The sequence below is a fragment of the Macaca thibetana genome, chromosome 15 (assembly GCF_024542745.1).
Source record: "Macaca thibetana thibetana isolate TM-01 chromosome 15, ASM2454274v1, whole genome shotgun sequence".
NCBI classification, from domain to species: Eukaryota; Metazoa; Chordata; class Mammalia; order Primates; family Cercopithecidae; genus Macaca; species Macaca thibetana.
This window is the reverse complement of record NC_065592.1, coordinates 45109028-45132144: the sequence shown is the minus strand read 5'-3', so window position 1 is coordinate 45132144 and position 23117 is coordinate 45109028. Positions and strand designations below refer to the sequence as shown.

General features: G+C 44.8%; 6 protein-coding genes across 7 annotated transcripts in view; 3 read left to right on the top strand and 3 right to left on the bottom strand.

The window, feature by feature from the left end:
• Positions 1–23117, bottom strand: part of HINT2 (histidine triad nucleotide binding protein 2) — a 546951-nt gene that overhangs the window by 241474 nt on the left and 282360 nt on the right. Inside the window, exon 1 of one of the 2 annotated variants that reach the window (XM_050762265.1) lies at positions 9946–9949. The exons of the other annotated variant lie outside the window; for it this stretch is intronic. The gene's annotated coding sequence lies outside the window, so the exon portion shown is untranslated. Of the gene's footprint in view, positions 1–9945; positions 9950–23117 lie in introns of those variants that run through there. 2 annotated transcript variants of the gene reach the window in all.
• The window catches only part of CLTA (clathrin light chain A), a 429778-nt gene that overhangs the window by 214513 nt on the left and 192148 nt on the right, over positions 1–23117 (top strand). The window lies entirely within an intron of this gene.
• SPAG8 (sperm associated antigen 8) overlaps positions 1–23117 on the bottom strand; it is a 454367-nt gene that overhangs the window by 244645 nt on the left and 186605 nt on the right. The window lies entirely within an intron of this gene.
• TLN1 (talin 1) overlaps positions 1–23117 on the bottom strand; it is a 501447-nt gene that overhangs the window by 354983 nt on the left and 123347 nt on the right. The gene's annotated exons all lie outside the window — the stretch shown is intronic.
• The window catches only part of RECK (reversion inducing cysteine rich protein with kazal motifs), a 394564-nt gene that overhangs the window by 262881 nt on the left and 108566 nt on the right, over positions 1–23117 (top strand). The window lies entirely within an intron of this gene.
• On the top strand, positions 15678–16637 carry LOC126938077 (olfactory receptor 13C7-like). The gene has a single exon (XM_050762220.1). It carries the CDS (start codon positions 15678–15680, stop codon positions 16635–16637), a length of 960 nt encoding a protein of 319 aa, XP_050618177.1.

The window sequence follows — 23117 nt, the reverse complement described above, 5'->3', positions numbered from 1 at the left end:
AAACAAACAACAGAGGTAAATAAAAAGAATTAATCTGATGGCTTCACTCGACGTAGGCTCTGTTTTAAGGGGCCTGGCCCAGGCCTGGGGACCTGTGTTTCTTGCTGGGCTCTGTTGCCTTTTTGATGCGAGAGTGATGAATCCAAGTCGGAATGCTGTCCACTTTCAGGGCCGTTGGTGTGGTAAGGATGACAGTATGAGGTCCTTTTCAGGCAGGAGTGAGTCCTTCTTTCTGGAAGTTTTTAACACACACCAGGTCACCTGGCTGGAAAGAGTGGCACGGCCCCATCTGGTCAGGAACTGGGTTGGGATGAGCTCCCCGGATCAGTGGCTGGATGATGTCTTGTACCTGTTGGAGAGACTGCAGGTACTATAATAAATTAGCTTGTGAGATTTCTGCTAAATGGGTATCCCTTAGCTTAGGCAAGATAGGCGGAGCCCTCCCATACATGGTTCAAAAGGTGAAAACCCAGCCCGGTAAGGGGTGCATCTTACTTTCAGAAGGGCTAGAGGAAGGAGCTTAATCCAGTTTTCACCGGTTTCTAGGATTAATTTTGTAAGAGTACTTTTTAGGGTGCGGTTCATGTGTTTTACCTGCCCAGAGCTCTGGGGTCGTTAGGCACAATGGAGTTTCCATTGAACGTTTAGTGCCTTATTGACTGACTGAGCTGTGGATGAGGTGAAGGCCGGTCCATTATCAGACCCTATGGGCAGCAGGCAGCCCATGTTGAGGGATGATTTCATTGAGTAAAAGTTTAACTACCATGGTGGCAGTCTCGTTTTTGGTGGCAAATGCCTCAGTCCATCTGGAAAAGGTGTCTACTAGTACCAGGACGTATTTATACCCTGCCTGGTGTGATTTTTACCTCTGTAAAGTCAATGTCCCACCTTTCTCCTGGCAAGCCTCCCCAGAGGTGGTGACCTGGGCTGGGTTTAGGACCTTGCTTGGCATTTACCTGAGCACAAGCCGTGCACCGGAGAGCTGCTTGGTTAGCTAAGTCTTGAAGGTGGGGGATCTTGAAACAGCTCCTTAGAAGCTGGGACAGTTTTACTCCTCCTAAATGGGTGGTAGAATGCAGACGACTGACTGAAGTTTCCCCGAGGGCCCGGGGCATGAAGATTCTGGAATCAGGAAGAATTCACCAGCCTTCCTGATTTTTATTAACCTGAAGATCTGAAGCTTGTTTTTCTTCCTCTGGGGAGTATTCTGGGTGGTCTGGTAAGTCAGGTTGCGGAAAGGACACTGCAGGCAGCAGGGTCAGAGGCGCGACTGAAAGCCGAGCTGCCTCCCCGAGCTGCAGAGTCTGCTCTTTGGTTAGCACGAGAAACGGCCATGTCTTCTTTTTGATGTCCTTTGCAGTAAATTACAGCTACCTGTTGAGGAAGCCAAACAGCTTCAAGCAGGGCCAGAATTTCTCCTTTGTTTTTAATACTCTTTCCTGCTGAGGTGAGTAGTCCTCGCTCTTGGTAGATGGCTCCGTGTACATGTACAGTAGCAAAAGCATATCTGCTGTCAGTGTAGATGTTAATACGTTTGTCCTTACCCCATCGGAGAGCCTGAGTGACAGCAACCAATTCACCTTTTGTGCTGAGGTATCTGCCGGCAATGCCTGAGTCCACAGTATTTCTGTCTCTGTTGTAACAGCTGCACCAGCCTTTCGTATTCCTTGTTCAAGGAAGCTGCTACCATCTGGAAACACGGTGGCGTCCATTTCCTTTAAAGGCACATCTTGGAGATCAGGTTGGCCAGTTTCCGTAGTCTCTAGCAGTGCCTGGCAGTCATGGACAGGTGTAGTGAAGTCTGGATCAGGGAGTAAAGTAGCTGGATTTAAACACCTTGTGGGAGAGAGAGTTAAACGAGGTTGATCTAACAGTAAACTCTGATACTGCAGGATGCGAGCGTTTGACATGCATTTGCCAGAAGCACTTTGTAGCAATGTCTCTACAGCATGAGGAGCTGTAAGGGTTAAATTCTGGCCTGGAGTCAGTTTATTAGCCTCTTGGATTAAGTTTGCTGTTGCCACTACGGTTCGCAGACAACTTGGCTACCCGGAGGCCACAGAGTCTAGCCTCTTAGACAAGTAGGCTACTGGATGTCGCCATGCCCCTCTACTGTGGTGGTCACCGTGGGCTCCCAGGGTCCAAGTGAGAGGGAGCCCCCGCCCTGTCAATCATCAGATTCCTCTGCTGTGGGGAGGATGAGGACCTCTTTTTTCTGGTTTTTCCTCTGGCTTTAATGGGCATTCCTTCTTCCAGTGTCCTATCTGCTTACAATTAGCACACTGGTTTCTTTGCCTCACTTTTCTGGCCTTTCTGGTGTGGATCCGGGGTCCCCTGGCTAGTGCTTTGTAATGGGGTCCCTTCCTTTCTGGCTTCCTGGATGGCCGCCACTAAGATTTTCGCTTGTCTTTCGGATGTTTTGTCAGCAGCCCTTTCAGCTGCCTGAGCTACTTGTTTTTGCTTTTCAAACTCTCTATTGTCAAAAACTTTCTGGGCTACTTCTAAAAGCTGGCTAATGTTCATTCCAGCAAATGCCTCCAGCTTTTGTAATTTTCTTTTAATATCAGGAGGTGCCTGAGCCACAAACACCAAATTAATAGCACAGCTATTCTTGGGAGCTGCCGGATCAAAAGGGATGTAAGTTCGATAGGCCTAGAGGTGTTCTAAAAACACTTCAGGCGACTCATCGGGCCCCTGGACAACTTGAGTTGTCTTAAACAGATTCATGGGTTTTCGAGCAGCTCCCTTGATTCCCGCAAGGAGATACCGGTGAAAATCATCCAAAGCCCTCCTCCCACCAGAGGAGTTAGGATCCCAATTAGGCCAGGTGGAGGGAAAAACCTCCTCAAGGAGGTTTTGGGCTTCTCCCCTCCGGTCTACCAGCTGATGTAAGGAAATACTTTCTGGCTTCTCTTCAGATACGATCCCTCTCTTCAGAGGTGAAGAGGGTTAAAAGGAGTTGCTGACAATCATCACAGGTGGGCCGGTGAGTCCGGAGCATGGACTCCATCAGTGAGGTCAGAACCTGGGGCTTTTCAGAGAAGGGGGATTATGAGCCTTCCAGATGTACAGGTCAGAAGTAGGGAAGGGGACATAAACCAAGAATGGGGCTGAGTGCTCATCACCTGGAGGGATTTGTGCCTCTGTTAGCGGGAGGAGGGGGGCTACCTCCTCCTGCCACTGCCACAATCGGGAGGCTATAGGTGGAGAGCCCACAGGGGATGTAGTTGAGGAGACTAGGGAAGATTCTGAGGGAGCAGGAGGGTTACAAGGTGGCAGAACTGTGTGAGAAAAACTTTCCTCTTCTTCGGAGGGAGGCAATACAGGAGGAGCTGAGGGAGCTGAGGATCGGGACAAAAGGGTGGTCTGGATTAAAAGGACCTTGGAGGTGGGATCATGAACGGCACATGAGCGGAGCCAAGAGGGAGGGCTCCAGACCAAGCTCAGCCATTGATCAACATAGGGAAACTGATCGGGGTGACCAGGAGTTCCAGCAACAACCCACCATACAACCTGAACAGCTGTGAGGTTTAGTGACCCTTCTGGGGGCCACCCGGTTCCAAACTTTGGCCATTCTAATTCACAGAGTGTCCGGAGTTTGCCTTTTTTAAGGCGGACTCCATAATCATCTGAGAAGCCCAGAGAGAAATTCTGTAACATACATTGGAGAGGGCTCCAATCTTTACGGGGCTGGGAAGAAGAATTTCCCATTCTGGAGACAATTAACAAGGTTTGAGCTGAATTGTTAAACCCAGCACGGACAGAGAAATTCACAGCCTCGGGGGGCTGTGTATCGGAAGAACAGAAATAGTATAACTGGAAGGAGTAGGAAGATGACTATAGCCAATGCTTCTTGCCACATACGGCCTGTCTCCTCAGGCTTTGAGATCTAGGGAGAGGACAAGAGGCGTATCCGAGGCCAGTGGGACTTATGTGATTTCCCCCTCCTTTTTAACTTACAGCCCAAATATTGTTGGTGTCTCCATGACTCGAAGGCAAAAAGTTCAAACTTGGCCATTTCTTGTAAGGGTTTGAGAAGAGAGGACATAAACCAAGTCCTGGATGCGCTGGGCCTGCTGCGACACAGGAAAACGAGATGTGCAGGGTAAGGGATGGGGATGAAGAGGAAAGGGGCCACTCGGATCATTCCTAAGGTAGGAGAGTAGCCACAGAGGAATAGAATAAGAGTCCAGACGGAGTAAAGCAGCACGGGCGTAGGTTTCTCTGCACAGTGCCTTATCCAAGGGCACGGGAAAAATTACGGGATGACAGAAAAGGTGAGCAAGGAGGTCAGCGGGGCGGCTATTTTGGATCCACCACTGGTCTACGGAGAAGGTGGACCCATTGTTGGGGTGTGGGGTATGACAATCCAAATGTCAGCAACCTTTGTGGTGCCAGAAATCTCACATGGACGAATGTTTCCCACACCCCTCCCCATAACAACACCTGATTTGTTTCTAACAGAAAAGGCAGGACTGGGAAGGCCAGCCCAAATGACTGATGAGAAATTTGACCTCCTGTGTTAGAAAATCTGCACTCAGGACTTTGAAGAAGTCCTTGCCCAGTCGTCTTGGGCAATATTGACGACCTGACATATGAAACTTAGACACCAGACAGGACAAGAGACACTGGGGTATATAAACAATTATGACAATTTTTATAGACAGACAAGGGGAGGGAGTCCTGTGACGGGATCAGTCAGATGCCCACCTGGCCGCTTCCCCAGAGGGGACTTAGGCTCCTCTTGGCATTGGCAGGCCGGTATAAACCCCCAGCTCGGACTGAGCTATGCCCGATGCTGCCTTAAGCCTTATGAGGTCGCCACAGAACCACAGGTGAGGGCCCACTCGAACTCCGTAACTTTCGTCGTAGGGCTACAAACTGGAAATTCAAGTGCAAGCCCTTGAACTCCACATTCACACACTCATTCACACAGAGTTTATTACAATTTTCTTATTCCCACTCTAAAACAGAGGTCTCCAGGAGAACTGAACGAGAGAAGAAGAGAGAGAGAAAGAGTGACTAGTCTTACAGAGAGACCTGACAGAAACCAGGACTCTGTCCTCCAGCGTCCTGGAATATGGGATGCCCTGGTTCAAGGCTGCTTCCCTCCCAGAGAAACAGAATCAGACAGAAACCAGAAACCAGGACTCTGTCCTCTAGCGTCCTGGAATATGGACAGAGTCAGAGGGGTGCCCTCATCAGGGCCGCTGCCCTCCTAGAGAAACAGAGTCAGATCTGACTTACCTTCCTGGGACCAGAGACGGAGGACTCAGGAGTTGATTTTGGTGGGCACACACCGGCTGTTGATCCGTTCCGCTCCAGAAGACAGTGGGCTACAGGGCCCTGGAACATCTCAGGTGGTGCCTCCCCTATAAGCCCACCATCTGTCCGGGGGATCCCAGAGTGAGTCCGGCACTCACCCGGTGGTGAAATCTTGCTGGGGCCTCCAAATGTAACCGAGTGAGTTACCGAGAAACGCCACACTCTGAGACGAATTCAGGAGTCCTTTATTAGCTGGTGACTGAGAGATGGCTAGCACTCAAAATTCTCTCGGCCCTGAAGAAGGGGCTAGATTTTCTTTTATGCTTTGGTATAGAAAGGGGAGCGGGGGAGTCTAGTTAAAACAGTCTTACAGAAGTAAAGCAGGCAAAAAGTTAAAAGGATAAATGGTTACAGGAAAGCAAACAGTTCCAGGTGCAGAGGCTTTAAATCTATCACAAGGTGATAGGCACGGGGCTTTGGGCGTTATCAACCGGACACAAACACGGACACAAACACAGGGGCTCTGGGCGCTACTAACTGGGCGAATTCCTGGGAACTGCCGATATAGCTTGCCACAGTATCTTATCAGTTAATTGCATTCTTGGATGTGCTGGGAGTCAGCTTGCACAAGTTAAGTCCTTGAGGAAGGGGAGTGGGTAGGGGGCTGCGAGTGAAGGAGCCAATATGGAGTCTGTCTGGCTCTCTTAGCTAAGGGAGAGTCAGTTCAGGTTAAAACAAGGTAGGGTACCACAAGTGAAGGAAGGATATTTTTTATAAGTGATTGGAGTAACTGCCTGTTACTTTGCTGCTCTTTCACTCCTTCTTTGCCTCCAACCCCTAACCCTTGACCCTTGACTGCCCACACCTCTGCTGACATCCTCTGGGTCCCTGATCTCTGGAGTGTGTCTCCCTTGTCAGCAAGGAACCTCCTTTATATCCCCAGGATCTGCTGCCTCAGAGGATTCTTGTAACAGAGCAGCTGGGGCCTTAGTGGCCCAGAGGTCAAGAAAATCCTACAGATAGGAATCTGCATTTCAGGAGGCCTCCAACAATTTCCAGTAGCGATGCCGTTGGAGTCACACTGAGAGACAGCCAAGCATTTCCAACATCTCCAGGGCTCCAGCCACTCTCCTCACATGATGTGTAAGCTGATGAGTGACAAACCTTTATCTCCAGCTCGGACATCTCCATCCCTACCTGGATGTTCCACAGGCCCCTCAAACATATCACGCCTCAAGCTGAATTTATCTTCTCTTCTAAAACCAGCAATTTGGCCGGTATTCTCTATGTTGGTGGTACTACCCTCATTTTTCCATCATTTGAGCTAATAATATTGACTCTCCCCTCCCCTGCCTGCTATATACAACCAAACTCAAATATTTTCATCTATTAAACATGTCTTGAATCTTCCTGCCTTAGCCATCCCTCTGTAACTCTCCAGTTCATATCCTCATCTTCCCCTGCCTTCAAGAACCATCTCTTTAGTTCCTATCCTTCTGCTCCCAATATTCCCCCAACACTGTGCCCAACATGATCAACCTAAAATGCAAATGGTATTTCACTGGGCCTTTAGTTAAAACCCCTCAGTGCCTTCTACTCCCCTGGGAGAAAGTTCTATTATAACTTCTTAGGATGCCCAAAGAGACCACCCCCAGGTCTGGCGCCTGCCTTCCTCTCCATCAGCAGCACCTGCCCCCTTTATGAGCCAGCAACACTGCACTGCTGGTCTCTCCCTACTCCTGGCTCTTTCTCATTTCTGTACCTTTGTTTACACAGCCCTTTCTGCCTGGGATGCTTCCTCACTTCCTTTTATCAGGCAAAGTATCATTCATCCATTCCCATGATGTGCTAGTGAAGTTTAACAACTAACTTTGCAGGTCAAAAAAGCCCTGATCTGTAGCACTTCCTGATTTCTGTGGTGTAAATACTCTCACTGCAGCTACCCATGAAGTTACCGAATGGGAATTGGGAGATGTGCTAGTTGATGGGCCAGTGCTCTAGCACACTGCAGGCCTTGAGATCACTTTTCTGGGAAGGTTAACCCCTGCCTCCCTCTGGGCTTTCACCGCAGCCTGGAAATTCACCTGCTCCCGTGCTGCCTTCCTGGCTCGGTAACTACAGTTGACTCTCAAACAACACAGGTTTAAACTGTGTGGGTCCACTTAGAAGCAGATGTTTTCCAAAAGTATATTGGAAAAAATTTTTTGGAGATTTGCGACAACTTGAAAACACTCACAGACAAACTGTGTAGCCTAGAAATATCAAAAAAAAATTAAGAAAAAGTTAGGTATGTCATGAATGCATAAAGCACATGTACATGCTCATCTATTTTATCATCTATTGCCATAAAATATACACAAATCTATTATAAAAACTTAAAATTTATCAAAACTTATACAAGCAAACACAGATCATACATGGCACCATTCACAGTTGAGAGAAATATAAACAAATGTAAAGATGCAGTATCAAACCACAACTGCATAAAATTCGCTATCGTATACACTGTGCAACTGTAATAATTTTATAGCCACCTCCTGCTGCTGTTGCAGTGAGCTTAGGTATTTCAAATGTCTGCTTAAAATGCTGTGTGATGCTAATCATCTCCAGGAGAGCAGTTCTTCTCTCCAGTAAATTGAGTGTCCAGTAAAAAGTGATCTCTTGCAGCTCTTGGATACTTTTTATCACATATAGTGTGGTACTGTTAGAGGCGTGTGAATCAGAGCAACTCCATCTTGAGTAGGGGCTGGGTAAAATGAGGCTGAGACCCACTGGGCTGCATTCCCAGAAGGTTAAGACATTCTAAGTCACAGGATGAGATAGGAGGTTGGCACAAGATACAGGTCATAAAAACCTTGCTGATAAAACAGGTTGCAGTAAAGAAGCTGAAGCCAGCCAAAACCCACCAAAACCAAGATGGCAATGAGAGTGATCTCTGGGCATCCTGACTGTTACACTCTCACCAGCGCCGTGACAGTTAACGAATGCCATGGCAATGTCAGGAAGTTATCCTATATGGTCTAAAAAGGGGAGGCATGAATAATCCACCCCTTGTTTAGCATATTGTCAAGAAATAACAATAAAAATAGGCAACCAGCAGCCCTTGGGGCTGTTCTGTCTGTGGAGTAGCCATTCTTTTATTTCTCTACTTTCTTAATAAACTTGCTTTCACTTTATGGACCCACCCTGAATTCTTTCTTGTGCAAGATCCAAGAACTCTCTCTTAGGGTCTGAATTGGGGCCCTCTTCCTGTAACAGTACAGTAAACCTTGAATAACACCATGGGACTCATACAAGGTGTCACTAGTGATGCTGGAAGTGCTCCCAAGAAGTAGAAAAATGTTATGACCTTCCCAAAAAAAAAAGTTGAATTGCTTGATATGTGCCATACATTGAGGTCTGCATCTGTGGCTGCCTGCCATTTCAAAATAAGTGAATGCAGTATAAGAACCACTGGGAAAAAAAAAAAAGAAGAAGAAGAAAGGAAGGAAGGAAGGAAAAAGAAGGAAGGAAGGAGAAGGGAAAGGAAGGGAAGGAAGGAAGAGAAAGAGAAAGAAAGGGAAATTCATGAAGCTGTTGCTCCAGCTATGCCAAGAGCCAAAACCCTACACTTTTTGCAAAATATCTTTTTATCTCATACCGAAAATGCAGCTTTTAAGTGGATGCAGGATTGCTATACAAAAGGCATATCTATAGAATGTAGTATGTTCAAGAAAAAAATGAAATCATTATATAACAACGTAAGGCAAATAGAAGGTGAAGGATCTAAAGCTGGAGAATTTAATGCCAAAAAAAGATGGTTTGCTAATTTTATTTATTTATTTATTTATTTATTTATTTAAAGAATCTCACTTTGTTGCCCAGGTTGGAGCGCAGTGGCTTAATCATAGCTCACCACCACCTTGAATTCCTGGGCTCAAAGTATCCTCCCACCTTAGCCTCCCTAGTAGCTGGGACTACAAGCATGCACCACCACACTCAGCTGATTTTTTAAAATTTTTTTGTAGAGACGAGGTCTCACTAAATGCCCAGGCTGGTATCAAACTCCTGGGCTCAAGCAATCCTCCCAAATCAGCCTCCCAAAGCGCTGGAATTACAGGTGTGAACCACCGTGCCTGGCCGTTTGCTAATTTTAGAAAGAGATTTGGCTTTAAAAAAATATATCAAGATAATAGTAAAAGCAGCTTCTGCAGACCAATAGGCAGCCGACGAGTTCCCAGACGCCATTAGGAAAATCAATGAGGATCGCACCACTGCACTGCAGCTTGGGTAACAGAGCAAGACCCTGTCTCTAAAAGAAAGGAAAGAAAATCATTGAGGTGGGAAAAAAATGTTACATTTATTAGTAAGAAAGAGAAGTGAACACCAGGATTTAAGTCAGGAAGGAATAAGCTAACTCTACTGCCTTGTATAAATGCAGTCAGGTTTATGGTCAGGGCTGCCCTTATCTATAAAGCTGCTAGCCCCTAATCCTTGAAGGGAAGAGATAAACACAACAAGAAAGCCTGGACAATGAAGACCCTTCTTCTGGATTGGTTCTGTTTCTGTTTTGTCCCCGAAGTCATGAAGTTCCTTGCCACTAAGTGTCTGCCTTTTAAATTTCTTTTGATACTGGATGATGCCTCCGGCCACCCAGAATCCCACGAGTTCAACACTGAAGGCAATGAAGTGTCTACTCGTCCCCCCCGCCCCCACATCTCTAATTCAGCCTCTAGCTCCGGGGGTCATAAGGACCTGTAAGGCTCATTACACATGGTGCTCTATGAAAAGGATTGTCAACACTGTGGAAGAGAACCCCAATAGAGAGAACATCATAAAGGCACCATGGAAGATGTCATTGTTACTTCAGAAAAAGCTGTGAAGGCCATCAAGTCCAAAACAATTATTTCATGCTGGAAAAAAACTGTGTCCAGATGTGCATGACTTCACAGAGCCAATCAAGGATATCATGAAAGAGATTGCGATGATGGCAGAAGAAAGGCCAGGAGTGATAGGTTTTAATATATGGATCTTGGAGAAATTCAAGATCTAATAGACACCACATTGGAGAAATTAACAGAAGATGACTTGACGGGCATGAGTGCTTCAGAACCAGTGCCAGACAATGAGGAAGAAGACATAGAAGAAGCAGTGCCAGGAAATGAATTGGCATTAGACAATCGCGCAGAAGGGCTCTGAGTATTCAAGGCTGCTGTTGACTTATTCTGTGATATGGGCCCTTCTCTGATAAAACTAAAACTAAAGCAAATGGTAGAAGAATTGGTACTGATAGAAACATTTTTAGAGAAATGAAAAAGCTAAAACATCAGACAGAAATTACCATATATTTCTATAAAGTTACACTGAGTGTGCCTGCCTGTCCTGCCTCCCTTTTACCTCCTCCACCTCTTCCTCCTCTTCCTCCTCAGACAGCAAGACCAACCCCTCCTCCTTCTCCTTCTCCTCAGCCTATTCAATGTGAAGACAAGGAGGATGAACACCTTTATGATGACCCACTCCACTTAACCAACAGTAAACATGTTTTGTCTTTCTTGTGATTTTTGTGTGTGTGTGTGTGTGTGTGTGTGTGTGTGTGTGAGAGAGAGAGAGAGAGAGAGAGAGAGAGAGAGAGACAGGCAGGGTCTGGCTCTGTCATCCAGGCTGGAGTGCAGTGGCATCATCTTGTTTCACTGCAACCTCTGCCACCCAGGCTTAAGCCATCCTCCGTCCTCAGCCTCTAAAGTAGCTGGGACACAGGCACGTGCCACCACACCCGGATAATTTTTCATAGAGGCGGGGTCTCACTTTGTTGTCCAGGCTAGTCTCCAACTCCCGAACTCAGGCGATCCGCCCACCTTGGCTTCCCAAAGTTCTGGATTACAGGCATGAGCCACTGCACCCAGTATGATTTTCTTAATATTTTCTTTTCTCTAGCTTACTTTATTATAAGAATACACTATAAAAATACCTTTAACATACAAAATATGTGTTTATCGACTGTTTATGTTATCGGTTAGGGGTTCAGTCTAACAATAGGCTATTAGTAGTTGTTTTGGAGGAGTTAACAGTTACACATGGATTTTCAACTGCAATGGGGATCGGCACCCTAATTCCTGCGCTGTTCGAGAGTCAACTGTATTTTTTTCATGTGCCTCCCTCTTGCCGCTAGAGGGTGCACTCCCAGAAGGCAGGTACCCTGGGTTACTCTACACATTTCTGCCTTTTAAGGAGCATACGCTCAATAATTGTTTGCTGAATAAAGGAATGTGCCCATTCTCTAGACTCAACCCTGTCCTGGGTTACATTCTGTCCATGACTCGTATGAGGGCTGGGAGCACATGCACAGATGACAAGAAGCTGAAAGGACAGTGACTTGGGTGCCCACTAAGAATTGAGGCAGAACACAGCAGGTTGCTTCAAGGTGTTTAATCCAATGAGATGAACATTTAGAGGGAGAGTATAGGTCTTTCACCCAGATGCCCCAAACCACTGCGTAAGCATAGACTGAGGATGACGGGGCTTGGCTGCAGCACAGGAGAAAGCACTTGGGGTTTGAATGAATCCCGGAATCACTGACCCACAGGTTGTTGGACCCTGTTAATGGGATTATGATGTTCAGAAAGAAAGAAAGGAGACAAGGAAGGAAGAGAAAGAGGAAGGGAGAGAAGGAGGGGGAGAAGAAGCAGACAGCTGACTTCCTCCAGTGCTGCCAACATAATTGGTTCTTGGGGATGTTATCCCAGAAGGATAAAAAGTTTCTAAACTGAGTACAACTCACTTTCCAAACTTTAAATGACTTCAGGGACTACAGTGGTCCCAAAGAATAAATTGCAATTTAAATTATCTTCTAAGGGTGATGGCCAGTCCTTTGGAGATTGTGCCCCAAGCACATGAGGCAGGAGAAGCAGAAAGAACCCTTCACCTGTCGCATGTCCTGAGCCCTCACCCCGGGCCCTCACCCCGGGCCCTCACCCTGGGCCCTCACCCTGGCGTTCAGACCCAGTGTTTCTGTTTCTGACACACAGCCTCTTTCCAACCGTTGGAAAATTGATCCTTCTTGCTCACGATGTTTTTTTATAAAGGTAAGGGCAAGTTTTGGTGAAAGGAATTCCACAATTTTCATTAGCATTGGCTACATTTATTTTTTAAAAAACAGTTTCTTATTGATATATAATAGATATACATGGTTTTAAGGTACATGTGATAATTTAATACATTCATATAATTTGCAAGGATCAAGTCAGTGTAGTTGGGATATCCATCACTTTAAACATTTGTCTTTATGCTAGAAATATTTGAATTATTCTCTTCTAGCTATCTTGAAAGGTATAGTAGCTTATTGTAAACTATAGTCACCCTCCTGATCTATTGAACACTAGGTCTTATTCCTTTGATCCAACCATATATTTTCACCCGTTAATCAACAGCTTGGTTACATTTCTATCATCAGACTTGATTGTAATGGAATGGGGGCTTGAGGATGGCTGATGTGAAGCCATTTCATTGGTATGATATTATTCTCACAAAATCAAATAGACCTCCTCAACCTGCAAGAATGTCTGAGCTCATCTGGCCTCACCCTGTCATCATGCTGAGGAAATAGGTGCTTGCCAGGGACCATACAGCTAGTAGTCTTCTTCTCACAATTGGTTGTCCTTTCTTGATAAAAACTGTTGGGCTCTTTCTCACTTCAGAGTTAGATACAAAGTCTGGCAATAATAATAAGCATGTTTCTGGATCTGATAATGATGATGTAGAGGGAATATTTTCTTCATATGATCTGATGCAAGTTCTTGAGTGTTGGCTGATCAACCTACAGTGAGAAACCCAGCTGGGGACAGATGCACTGCCCAACATATACGTCGCAGTGGCAGTGTGTCTCGGACACCTCAGTCATCCTCAAGCTTAGGGACCATTCTCAGTGTCAGCCTTTGTAGTGAGCTCCTGGATGATTCTTTTGCCTCTAGGAGATATATCTACTTTTTTAAGACCTTAAGAGAGAAAGGGAGATTGATTCTTCTTTATCTTCATGCTGAAGCCGTGCTATTTCTCTATATTTAGGCAGTTTTGTGGAAGAGAGATTAACTGCCTTTAGGGGCTCCAGAAGACAAGGTCAGGTAGAAGTTGCATGGAGGCAGATTTCAGCTCAATATCACAGAGTAACTACTTCAAAATGAAGTGAGCTTTACCAGAAGATAAAGAACCTCACATTATTCAGATAGTCAAATCTAGGTTTTAGGACTATCAGGAATGTGAAAGGGGCTTTCTGCATTAGAAAGGGAGCAATTACTAAATAGACCCTAAGACCTGTTATCCTTAGCATTCAAGTAATTGTTATGGTTGATGATGATGATGATGATAGTGATGATGATGATGATGATAATGATGATGATGAAAGTATTTGTTTGCATGACTATTTCCCCACTAGAATTTGAGCTCTTTTTTTCTTTTTTATCAGCACCTAGAATTATGCCTGGCCCAAAGTAGATGCTCAATAGATAAATGTTAACCTGACCTGAATTATTAGGGCACTGACTTGGTCACAGCTGTAATGTGCTAACCACCAACATAGGAGTATCTCAGAGCTCATTAGGCAGGAAGCATCCCTGCAACAGCAGAGGAGGGGGCTGGATTACTGAGTGTTCTTGGAGAGATGGATATCTGGGAGGTTCGTAAGTATTTTAGATACAATGCTAATAAAACCATATTGCTCAGTTGCCTACAAGTTTTTTACTGGTCCAGAACAAATCATAGTTCGAGTAGTTTGAGGAGCACTTTGAAGTCTGAGGAGTGTTGAGGAAACAATGATTCATCAACACTTGTTAAAGCATGGCAAATCCAACTTTATTAAGGACTATCTCAAAAGGTATAGAGACCACTGCCATGGGAATTTTCAGTAAGGGAGAGAAATTGGGCTCAACTCCAAATACAGCAGGCACAAGTGGGAATTTTTAGCCAAGGAGGGGGCTGGAGGTCAGTGGATGGAAAATTACTAAGAAGAAACATCGGGGGTAAAGGGGATTCTGGCTAAATGTACCTAACAGAATTCTTGCTGAAGAGAGGACACGGTAATCAGACATTACCTGGGGATGGTGGAGGATGAGGAACCTCATCAAATATTGAGGATGATCAGATATTGAGGAGGGGGGGTTCTTGCTGAACTGACTTAGCAGGGCTTTTTGCTGAAACTGAATTTTATAAGCAAGTACACAGATGGACCTAGAAGAAGGTTCAGGTGCCTGGCCAAAGTTTGGAAAATCCGAGAATCTTTTATCAAGAGTGATTTAACCTTTCCATTAAAAAAAAAAAAAAAAAAAAAAAAAAAAAAGCTAGCAGAGCAGGACCCAACGTTCTGTGAAGAGTCTCAGGAACAAGTTAATGCCTTGGCCGCAGGCAATGGAGAATGAAAAGAACAGGGGAGGTTCAGTCGGAACTCTCATTCAACTTGGCCATGGGGCATAGGGGACTACTTGCTGCCACAGATGCATAAAAGGATCAACCAAATGTTGAGACCTTGGCACCAGAGGTGTGAAGGTGGCCTGGGCTTATTCTCTCGGCAAGTGTCACTAGAGCTATCCTCTTGGCTGCTACATGCCCCAAGAGACACTTTACTTTCTATTGTCACTTTTTTTCTGTTAGTTTTGATTTGTTTTCTTGTCTCCTTGTGAGCCTTATTCTTTTTTAGTGTGTGCCAGATGTTGTGTTTGCAAAATTATTTGTAGAAATGATTTAGAGACTGGGGTGATATTATCTTCCTCCAAAGTGGATCTATGTTTGCTTCTGTGAGGCATTTGGGAGCACCAAAACTCTGGTATCACCTCAATTCAATTTCAGAGCTTGAGAAGATATGAAGCTGAACTACAGCATTGGTAAATGTCTGTTTCCTTCTGATTTGCCCTTATTCTTATGGTGCTGCCCTTTAACAGTCCATCCCAAAGGGAGAACATTTAGTGAGGGGCCTTTCAGGTGAGTCTTTCACAACAAAACCTATTCTCCATCTCCATGAGGCTGTCAGTAATGTTTCCCAGTCTCTCCATGGCTCTCTCCAGAAGCTGCAAATGCTGGAGTTGAATCACAGCCACAAGTGCTAGACTTACATCTCTAGGTCCTTGCTTTTCCTCAGAATCAAAACCCTATGTTCCTCATTGTCTTATTACTTCTCCAATGTTTTATATATTTTTTCCAGTTTGTCTAATTGTCATCTGCAAGACAGTTAGTCCAAATTAGCCTGTTTGTTCTTACTGGAAGCAGAAGTTAAATATTGACCTGTACTGCACTGTTCCTAGAACCCCATAGAGATGAACAAATCATCAGCGTTATTCCCCAGTTGTTCAGCAGGGCAAGGATTTGTGCCTGGCCTTCCAGGTACTTTCGGAGTAAGAGAATGCTGAGGTTGACCTCTGAGTTCCTCCAGGTGACAGAGCAGATGCACCATGAACAGGTCCAATGAGACCTCCCCTATGTTGGGGTTCATTCTTCTGGGCCTCTCTGCCCACCCAAAGCTGGAGAAGACATTCTTCATGCTTATCTTGCTGATGTACCTGGTGATCCTGTTGGGCAATGGGGTCCTCATCCTGGTGACTATCCTTGACTCCCGCCTTGACACACCCATGTACTTCTTCCTCAGGAACCTGTCCTTCCTGGACATCTGCTATACAACCTCCTCAGTCCCCCTTATCCTTGACAGCTTCCTGACCCCCAGGAAAACCATCTCCTTCTCAGCCTGTGTAGTGCAGATGTTCCTCTCCTTTGCCATGGGAGCCACAGAGTGTGTTCTCTTGAGCTTGATGGCGTTTGATCGCTACGTGGCCATCTGCAACCCACTTAGGTACCCTGTGGTCATGAGCAAGGCTGCTTATGTGCCCATGGCTGTCGGCTCCTGGACAGCTGGTATCACCAACTCTGTAGTACAGACATCCCTAGCAATGCGACTTCCCTTCTGTGGGGACAATGTCATCAATCACTTCACCTGTGAGATCCTGGCAGTTCTAAAGTTGGCCTGTGCTGACATCTCCATCAACGTGATCAGCATGGTTGTGGCCAACATGATCTTCCTTGCACTCCCAGTCCTGTTTATTTTTGTCTCATACGTCTTCATCATTGCCACCATCCTGAGGATCCCCTCAGCTGAGGGGAGGAGAAAGGCCTTCTCCACCTGCTCTGCCCATCTCACTGTCGTGATTGTCTTCTATGGGACCATCCTTTTCATGTATGGGAAGCCCAAGTCTAAGGACCCGCTGAGGGCAGACAAACAGGACCTTGCAGACAAACTCATCTCCCTCTTCTATGGGGTGGTGACCCCCATGCTCAACCCCATCATCTACAGCCTGAGGAACAAGGATGTGAAGGCTGCTGTGAGGAACCTCGTGGCTCAAAAACACCTAACAGAGTGACTGTCACAGATTCCCAGACTGCCAGAATGCACAACCTCCAAATTCCTCATTGTTCTCTTGGGGAAATAGTAACCAGGGAGGACCTTAGACTGTCAGTGGAAAGAGCCATAAAATTTCTGAGGCTGCTGGTTAGTTTGTTGGCTTTACACAGAACTATACTGTGTCATAGTGTAGCTATATTTTACTGACTAAATCTTAAATTCTTTGATACAGAATTTGATGAATATCCATAAGAGTTATAGAGGTGGTCAAAAGAGACAAACAAACAAAAATTTGGGATCTTGGAGGATACAGGATATGGTGTGGCTCTGTGTCCCTGCCCAAATCTCCTGTCAAATGGTAATCCCCAGTGTTGGAGGAGGGGCCTGGTAAGAGGTGATTGGATCATGGGGGCAGATTTCCCCCTTGCTGTTCTCATGATAGTGAGTCAGTTCCCATGAGATCTAGATGTTTAAAACTGTGTAGCACCTCCTGCTTCACCCTCTTCCTCCTACTCCATCCATGTAGGATATGATCGTTTCCCCTTTACCTTCTGCCGTGATTGTAAGTTTCCTGAAGCCTCCCCAGCCATGCTTCCTGTACAGCCTCTGGAATCACAAGCCAATTAGAACTCTTTTCTTTGTAAATTACCCAGTTTCAGGTATTTCTTTATATCATTGCACGAATGGACTAATACAATGTTGTTTTGTCCTATGTAAAACTGCTACTTACTTTACTCTGATTTGGTGTCACCCCAGAGACCTTTGCTCTTTCTCATGTAGGGATAAATTGGAAAATGTCATCTACCCCAACATGTAATGGTGAGTATTAGTACTACGGCAGGAATTCTTTTCACATCTTAGCACTAGAAATAGTGAGACCTGAGCAGCTGCTTTGTTTTGATCTCATGGACACTAAGAATCTTGTCATTCACAACATTCATCTATTTATTGTCACCACAGGGGAATTCAGAGGCAAACTTGCCACCTGACTGCAGCAGTAACTAAGTACTGTATGACTGGGTGCCAGCAGCTTCCAAACTTTTGTCCATGCAACCAACATGACACATAGCAGTTACACATAGCACACATTCCATGAGTATGCCCACATTGTTCTGAAACACCAAAAAGACTGTGAAGAAGCAAATGCAAAAATAATTCTCAATCCTACAACTAATAACAGGCCAGCAATAACAGTCATCACACACCAGTGAGATTGGCTGTGTGTCCTTTGCAGCCCAAAGAGCTCTAAGTCCATGACTTCCTCCTACACTCAAGAAACAGACTGAGATAGGAGTGAAACTTAATGTATTATAGTGACTATTTTCAGTCCACTTTATATTTGTAAATGTCAGCGTCTTCATCCATTTTTGCTGCTTTAACAATATACCTGAGACTAGGTAATGTATAAATAGTACAAATTTATTTCTCACAGTTCTAGAGGCTGGGAGGTCCAAGATCAAGGCACCAGCATGTTTGATGTCTGGTGACAGTCCAGTCTCTGCTTCCAAGATGATACCTCGAACACTATGTCCTCACATGGCAGAAGGGATGAAAAAGCAAAAACGGGGCTAGCTGGTTCCCTCCAGCCTTTTTATAAGGTTACTAATCCCATTCATGGGGTTGTACCTTTTAATACTATTACATCGATAATTAAGTTTCAACATATGAATTTAGGGGAACCATTCAGACCATAGCTGTCAGTTATTACCAAACTTTGGTCCTTTAGCCATGCCAGTACATACTAGGTTGTTTTCTCCTTTTCTTTTCTCTTTTTTTCTTCCTCATCCCCATGTGAAATAAGACTCAGGTCTTTGCCCTAAATGCGTTTTTACTGGTGGGAGTGTAATGAGGACATAGAGAGGGTGGCCTAGATAATTAAAACAGCTGGAATTCACTAGTTCCCTTCACTTTTTAAAAAGCCTAAGCCCATTAAAGAGACACATTTAGGTGTCCAGAAGGGGAAGAAGAAGGAGCAGACATGAAAACAGGAAGGAGGAGAGATTCCTTCCAGAGGCAGGGGAGAGGTGGATGTCGCAGATCCCACTCTAGGCAGGACTCATCCCTACTGCAAATGTGAGAACAGCTATTATGTATGTCTGTGCCAGTTACACATTTGGAAACCTGGAGAATGACTACCAGTGGTTAGTTCCATAAAAATCCATTTGTCCTATCAGGAAACAAACTTGGGTCTAGACCCCATTTATCATCTGATTTCCATATACTCCTACAGTAAAAGGGATCTGTGATGCTCCTTTGGGTTCCTTGGTATTAGTGTCAGTTAAGATTCATAACAAACAGCTCTCAAAATATTGGGGTATTCCATTTTCCCCAGTGTATAGCTACTCAGGGAAATAGTCACAAGTCCCTGAAGGGAAATATAGAGAAAATCACTACTATATACATGCAAGGGCATTGCAGGATTCCTCCTCAGAGACCAGCCTCTCCTTCAATTGAGGTATTTTGGATCTAAGAATTAATTTAGGTCTGGAATTGAGTGAATAATCATAATTTTTCAACAGGGAAGCTGTTGTCAGGCTTCTGCTCATCCATGCTTGATTTTTTTTTAAATTACATACATTTACAACGTTTTAAATTGCCTACCTGTCTTGCTCCTAGGAACATCACAGTTTCATACTCATCACCATACATTCCTGTGGGTCTGGTCCTCTGGTTGCTATTCTGACCTTGCTGTCTATTACAGCAATTAATCTTCTTGCCCCTAATAGTTAAGTGCTGTCATTAGGCATCTACTATTCTAGAAAATTATCATCTCCATTAAATAGGAGACCCCACTTCCAAAACAGCACCTCCTACAGTCAGCCTCAGCTGACAGAGGATAAACACTGCTGAACTTCTCGATAATGTACCTCACTAGTGCATTTTCTTATTAACTTAGTGAAGAGAGTGTCCCCTAGCCTTCCTAGGGAACATAGCCATCTGGTAGGTCTAATTTAAAAGTCCATTTAGCATATCAAATTCTTTGAGCCTTTTGGCTCCTTCCTCTACACTCTGCCAAGGCAGTTTGATGTTTCCAGGAGCCATCCCAACCTGAAGGATCTCTTGGTTGCCAGACACTCTCTCTAAAGCAGTGGCCAGCAGAGCAGCAGCGTATTCCTCTGTGGGGGCCGTGATGGCCTGATGACTTTTAAAGAAGTCCCTTTCAAGGAGCAATTTGAAAAAATTGTGATTCCTGGCATACATCCACTCTCATCTCCTTAGAAATAGCATAGGTTCAATATGAATTTAGGCACAAAAGATAGAGAAGCCTTATTTCACAAGACATGAGGCATTTCTGTGACTCTGACACCAGATAACGTAAATTCTAGTTCCAGGCATATTCAGAAGGAAATAACACCAATGTTATTTGTACAAAAGTGAGTGGGCACCTTTTATGCATCATTATAGGTCTGAAATGCCTGGGAATGTCTGAAGACAGAAGGGAATAAAGGCAGCCAATGATGATATAAATGGAGCAACTGACCATTTGAGCAACTGAATATAATTGGAAGCAATTGGCATGGGTGAGGACAGGAACCAGAGGAGGTGTCAGTAGAAAAATGGAGTTCTGAAGTCCGGGCGCCGTGGTTCATGCTTGTAATCCCAGCACTTTGGGAGGCCAAGGTGGGCGGATCACCTGAGGTTGGGAGTTCGAGACCCACCTGGCCAACATAGTGAAATGCTATCTCTACTAAAAATACAAAAAATTAGTTGGATGTGGTGGCAGGCACCCGTAATCCCAGCTACTCAGAAGGCTGAGGCAGGAGAATCGCTTGAACCCAGGAGGCGGAGGTTGCAGTCAGCCGAGATCACACCATTGCACTCCAGCCCACGTGACAGTGTGAGACTCCATCTCAAAAAAGAAAAAAGAAAGATGGAGTTCTTGGCTGGGCATGGTGGCTCATGCCTGTAATCCTAGCACTTTGGGAGGGTGAGGCAGAAAGATCTCTTCAGGCCAAGAGTTTGAGACCAGCGTGGGCAACAGAGTGAGACCCCCCACTCCATCTCTACAAAAACATTTTTTAAAGTTAGCCAGGTGTAGTGGTGCATACGTAGTCCAAAATACTCGGGACTGAGGCAAAGGGATCACTTGAGCCCAGAAGTTCAAAGCTTTGGTGAGCTGATTGTGCCACTGCATTCCAGCCTGGGTGACAAAGCCAGACCCCAGAAAGAAAAATGGAGGTTTGATGGCTCTCCTCATCCCCAAGGTATTTACTTCTGGAAAAATTAATGGTTAGGATTACCCAAGTACACATAAATTATAAACAAATGTATCCCATGTACATAGAGCTCTTCTCAGCACAGGGTGCTGGAAGAAAGCTGGCTGACAATTTTTCAACTTTACAATGGTGCAAAAATGATATGCATTCAGTAGAAACTGTACTTCGAGTACTCATACAACCATTTCTTTTCACCTTCAGTATAGTAGTCAATAAATTACATGAGATATTCAACACTGTCTTATAAAATTGACTTTGTCCTAGATGATTTTGCCCAACTGTAGACTGCTATAAGTGTTTTGAGCACATTTAGGATAGGCAAGGCTAAGCCATGACACTCAGCAAGTTAAGGGTATTCAATGCATTTTCAACTTACAATATTTTCCATTTATGATGGTTTATCACTACATTGCGCCATTGTAAGTCAAGGGGCATTTGTATTCCAGCTGAGCCTGGAGGACCATGATCAAGAAGTAGTAGGGCCTGTATGCTTTGCATAGGAGTTGGCCTGATTAGTCCCTAAGGCCCCTTCTAAGCTTGGACCTACCATTGTCAATGAGCAAAACAAAAGCCAGAATTGAAGACTGGCCTGTATGGTGGTGTGTTTTAGGGAACCCCAATTAAGCAGACAGCATCTATCCCATGGCTGTTTCTATGACTATTTTGCATGACCACTGAAAGAAAAACACTGGCAAACACTCCAAACATGAATACTTCCAAATCAAATTAATTAGGCTTAAGTGATCCCAAAATAGAAACATTTCTTATCTTTATTCTTACAAGAGAATGAAGGTTTGAACCATGATTCCATTTGTGGAATAAACCAAATGGCTTTCTCCCTAAGACAGAAGAGGAGTTCCTCAAGGGAAATCAAGACATCCAGCCCTGGGTCAGAGAGGAATCTGACCTTGGAGACATGGGGCCTAGACAGAGTTCCTACAGATCCTGACCTGTGTATGGAAGATGTCAGGGGTAGATGGATATTCATTCAGTCTTTTAGTCTGACCTTTACATTTAAAAGCAGAGAGGAAAACAGGGCAGTTATATGGCTGGGACTCAGATCCAGCTTAAAAGCCTACCAGTGGATTGAGAACATCTGCCCCCATTCTTTAGCCACATGTTTTGGATTTTATTGCGCTTTCTCTCTTCATCTGAGAACAGGAATGATAGCTCTTTCCTTCTGAGGATGTTATGAGAATGACAGTAGATAAGGTGCCTAGTATATAATCTTTCTTTTTTTTAATTTTTTTTGAGACAAGGTCTTGCTCTCTCACCCATTCTGGAGTGCAGCAGTATGATCTTGGTTCACTGCATCCTCAACCTCCTGGGCTCAAGCAATCCTCCCACCTCAGCCTCCTGAGTAGCTGTGGCACTAGCAAAAGGATCTGGTTGCTCACTGCTTGTAGAAAGAAGTCAAAATAATAATGAGTTATGATAAGGAAGAGTAATATTCCTTTATTATCTATGCCAGCAAGGGGAAAAGTAGACAGCAAATTCCACTCTTCAATTTGTGGAGGGAATGCAGGGGTTTTTAAAGAAAACATTTTGGAATGTGGAAGAGGCAAGGGGGGCTAGGAGGTACCAGGTTCCTTGACACTCCAATGGCTCATCTTGAATTATTGTTCCATTTGGTGAAGGGGCTGGTGCCATCGTGGATCCTACCAGGTTATAAATTAATCACAGTCAATCTTGTGGTCACTCTTCAGCTGAGAGTGGGTTCCAACCCTGAGGTAACCTTTTGTTGGAGAGAGAATTCTGGAGGTGTCTGGTCCCTATCAGGATCTGACCCTGCAGCATCAAAGGAAGCATATGACCAGATAAGTGAGTGTGGTATATGCTTAACAAGCATCTAGGTAAATAAATGTGCATAAGGCATGGGAGCACAGAGTGGGAAAAGAAAGGGAGTGGAGGTTCACAGCCCGTTCCGAGGCTGTATTTCAAGATGAAAGGTAACACATATGCAGTCTGTCTCAAAGTTGTATCTTGAGACTGGGGGTGGGAGGAGGAAGAAAGGGGAAAGTAAAAAGAGTTTTAAAATGCCTTTTGAGGCTTAACTGCTAAGCTGCTTGATTATAGCTGGGACTACAGGTGCATGCCCCCAAACCCAGCTAATTTCTTTAAAAAAAAAAAATTGTAGAGATGGGGTCTCATTGTGTTACTCAAGCCGGTTTTGAACTCCTGAGCTCAAGCAATCCGCCTGCCTCAGCCTCCCAAAGTGCTGGGATTACAAAGGTGAATCACCGCATCTGACCTCCTAGTACAAAACATATTCAATTGATAAT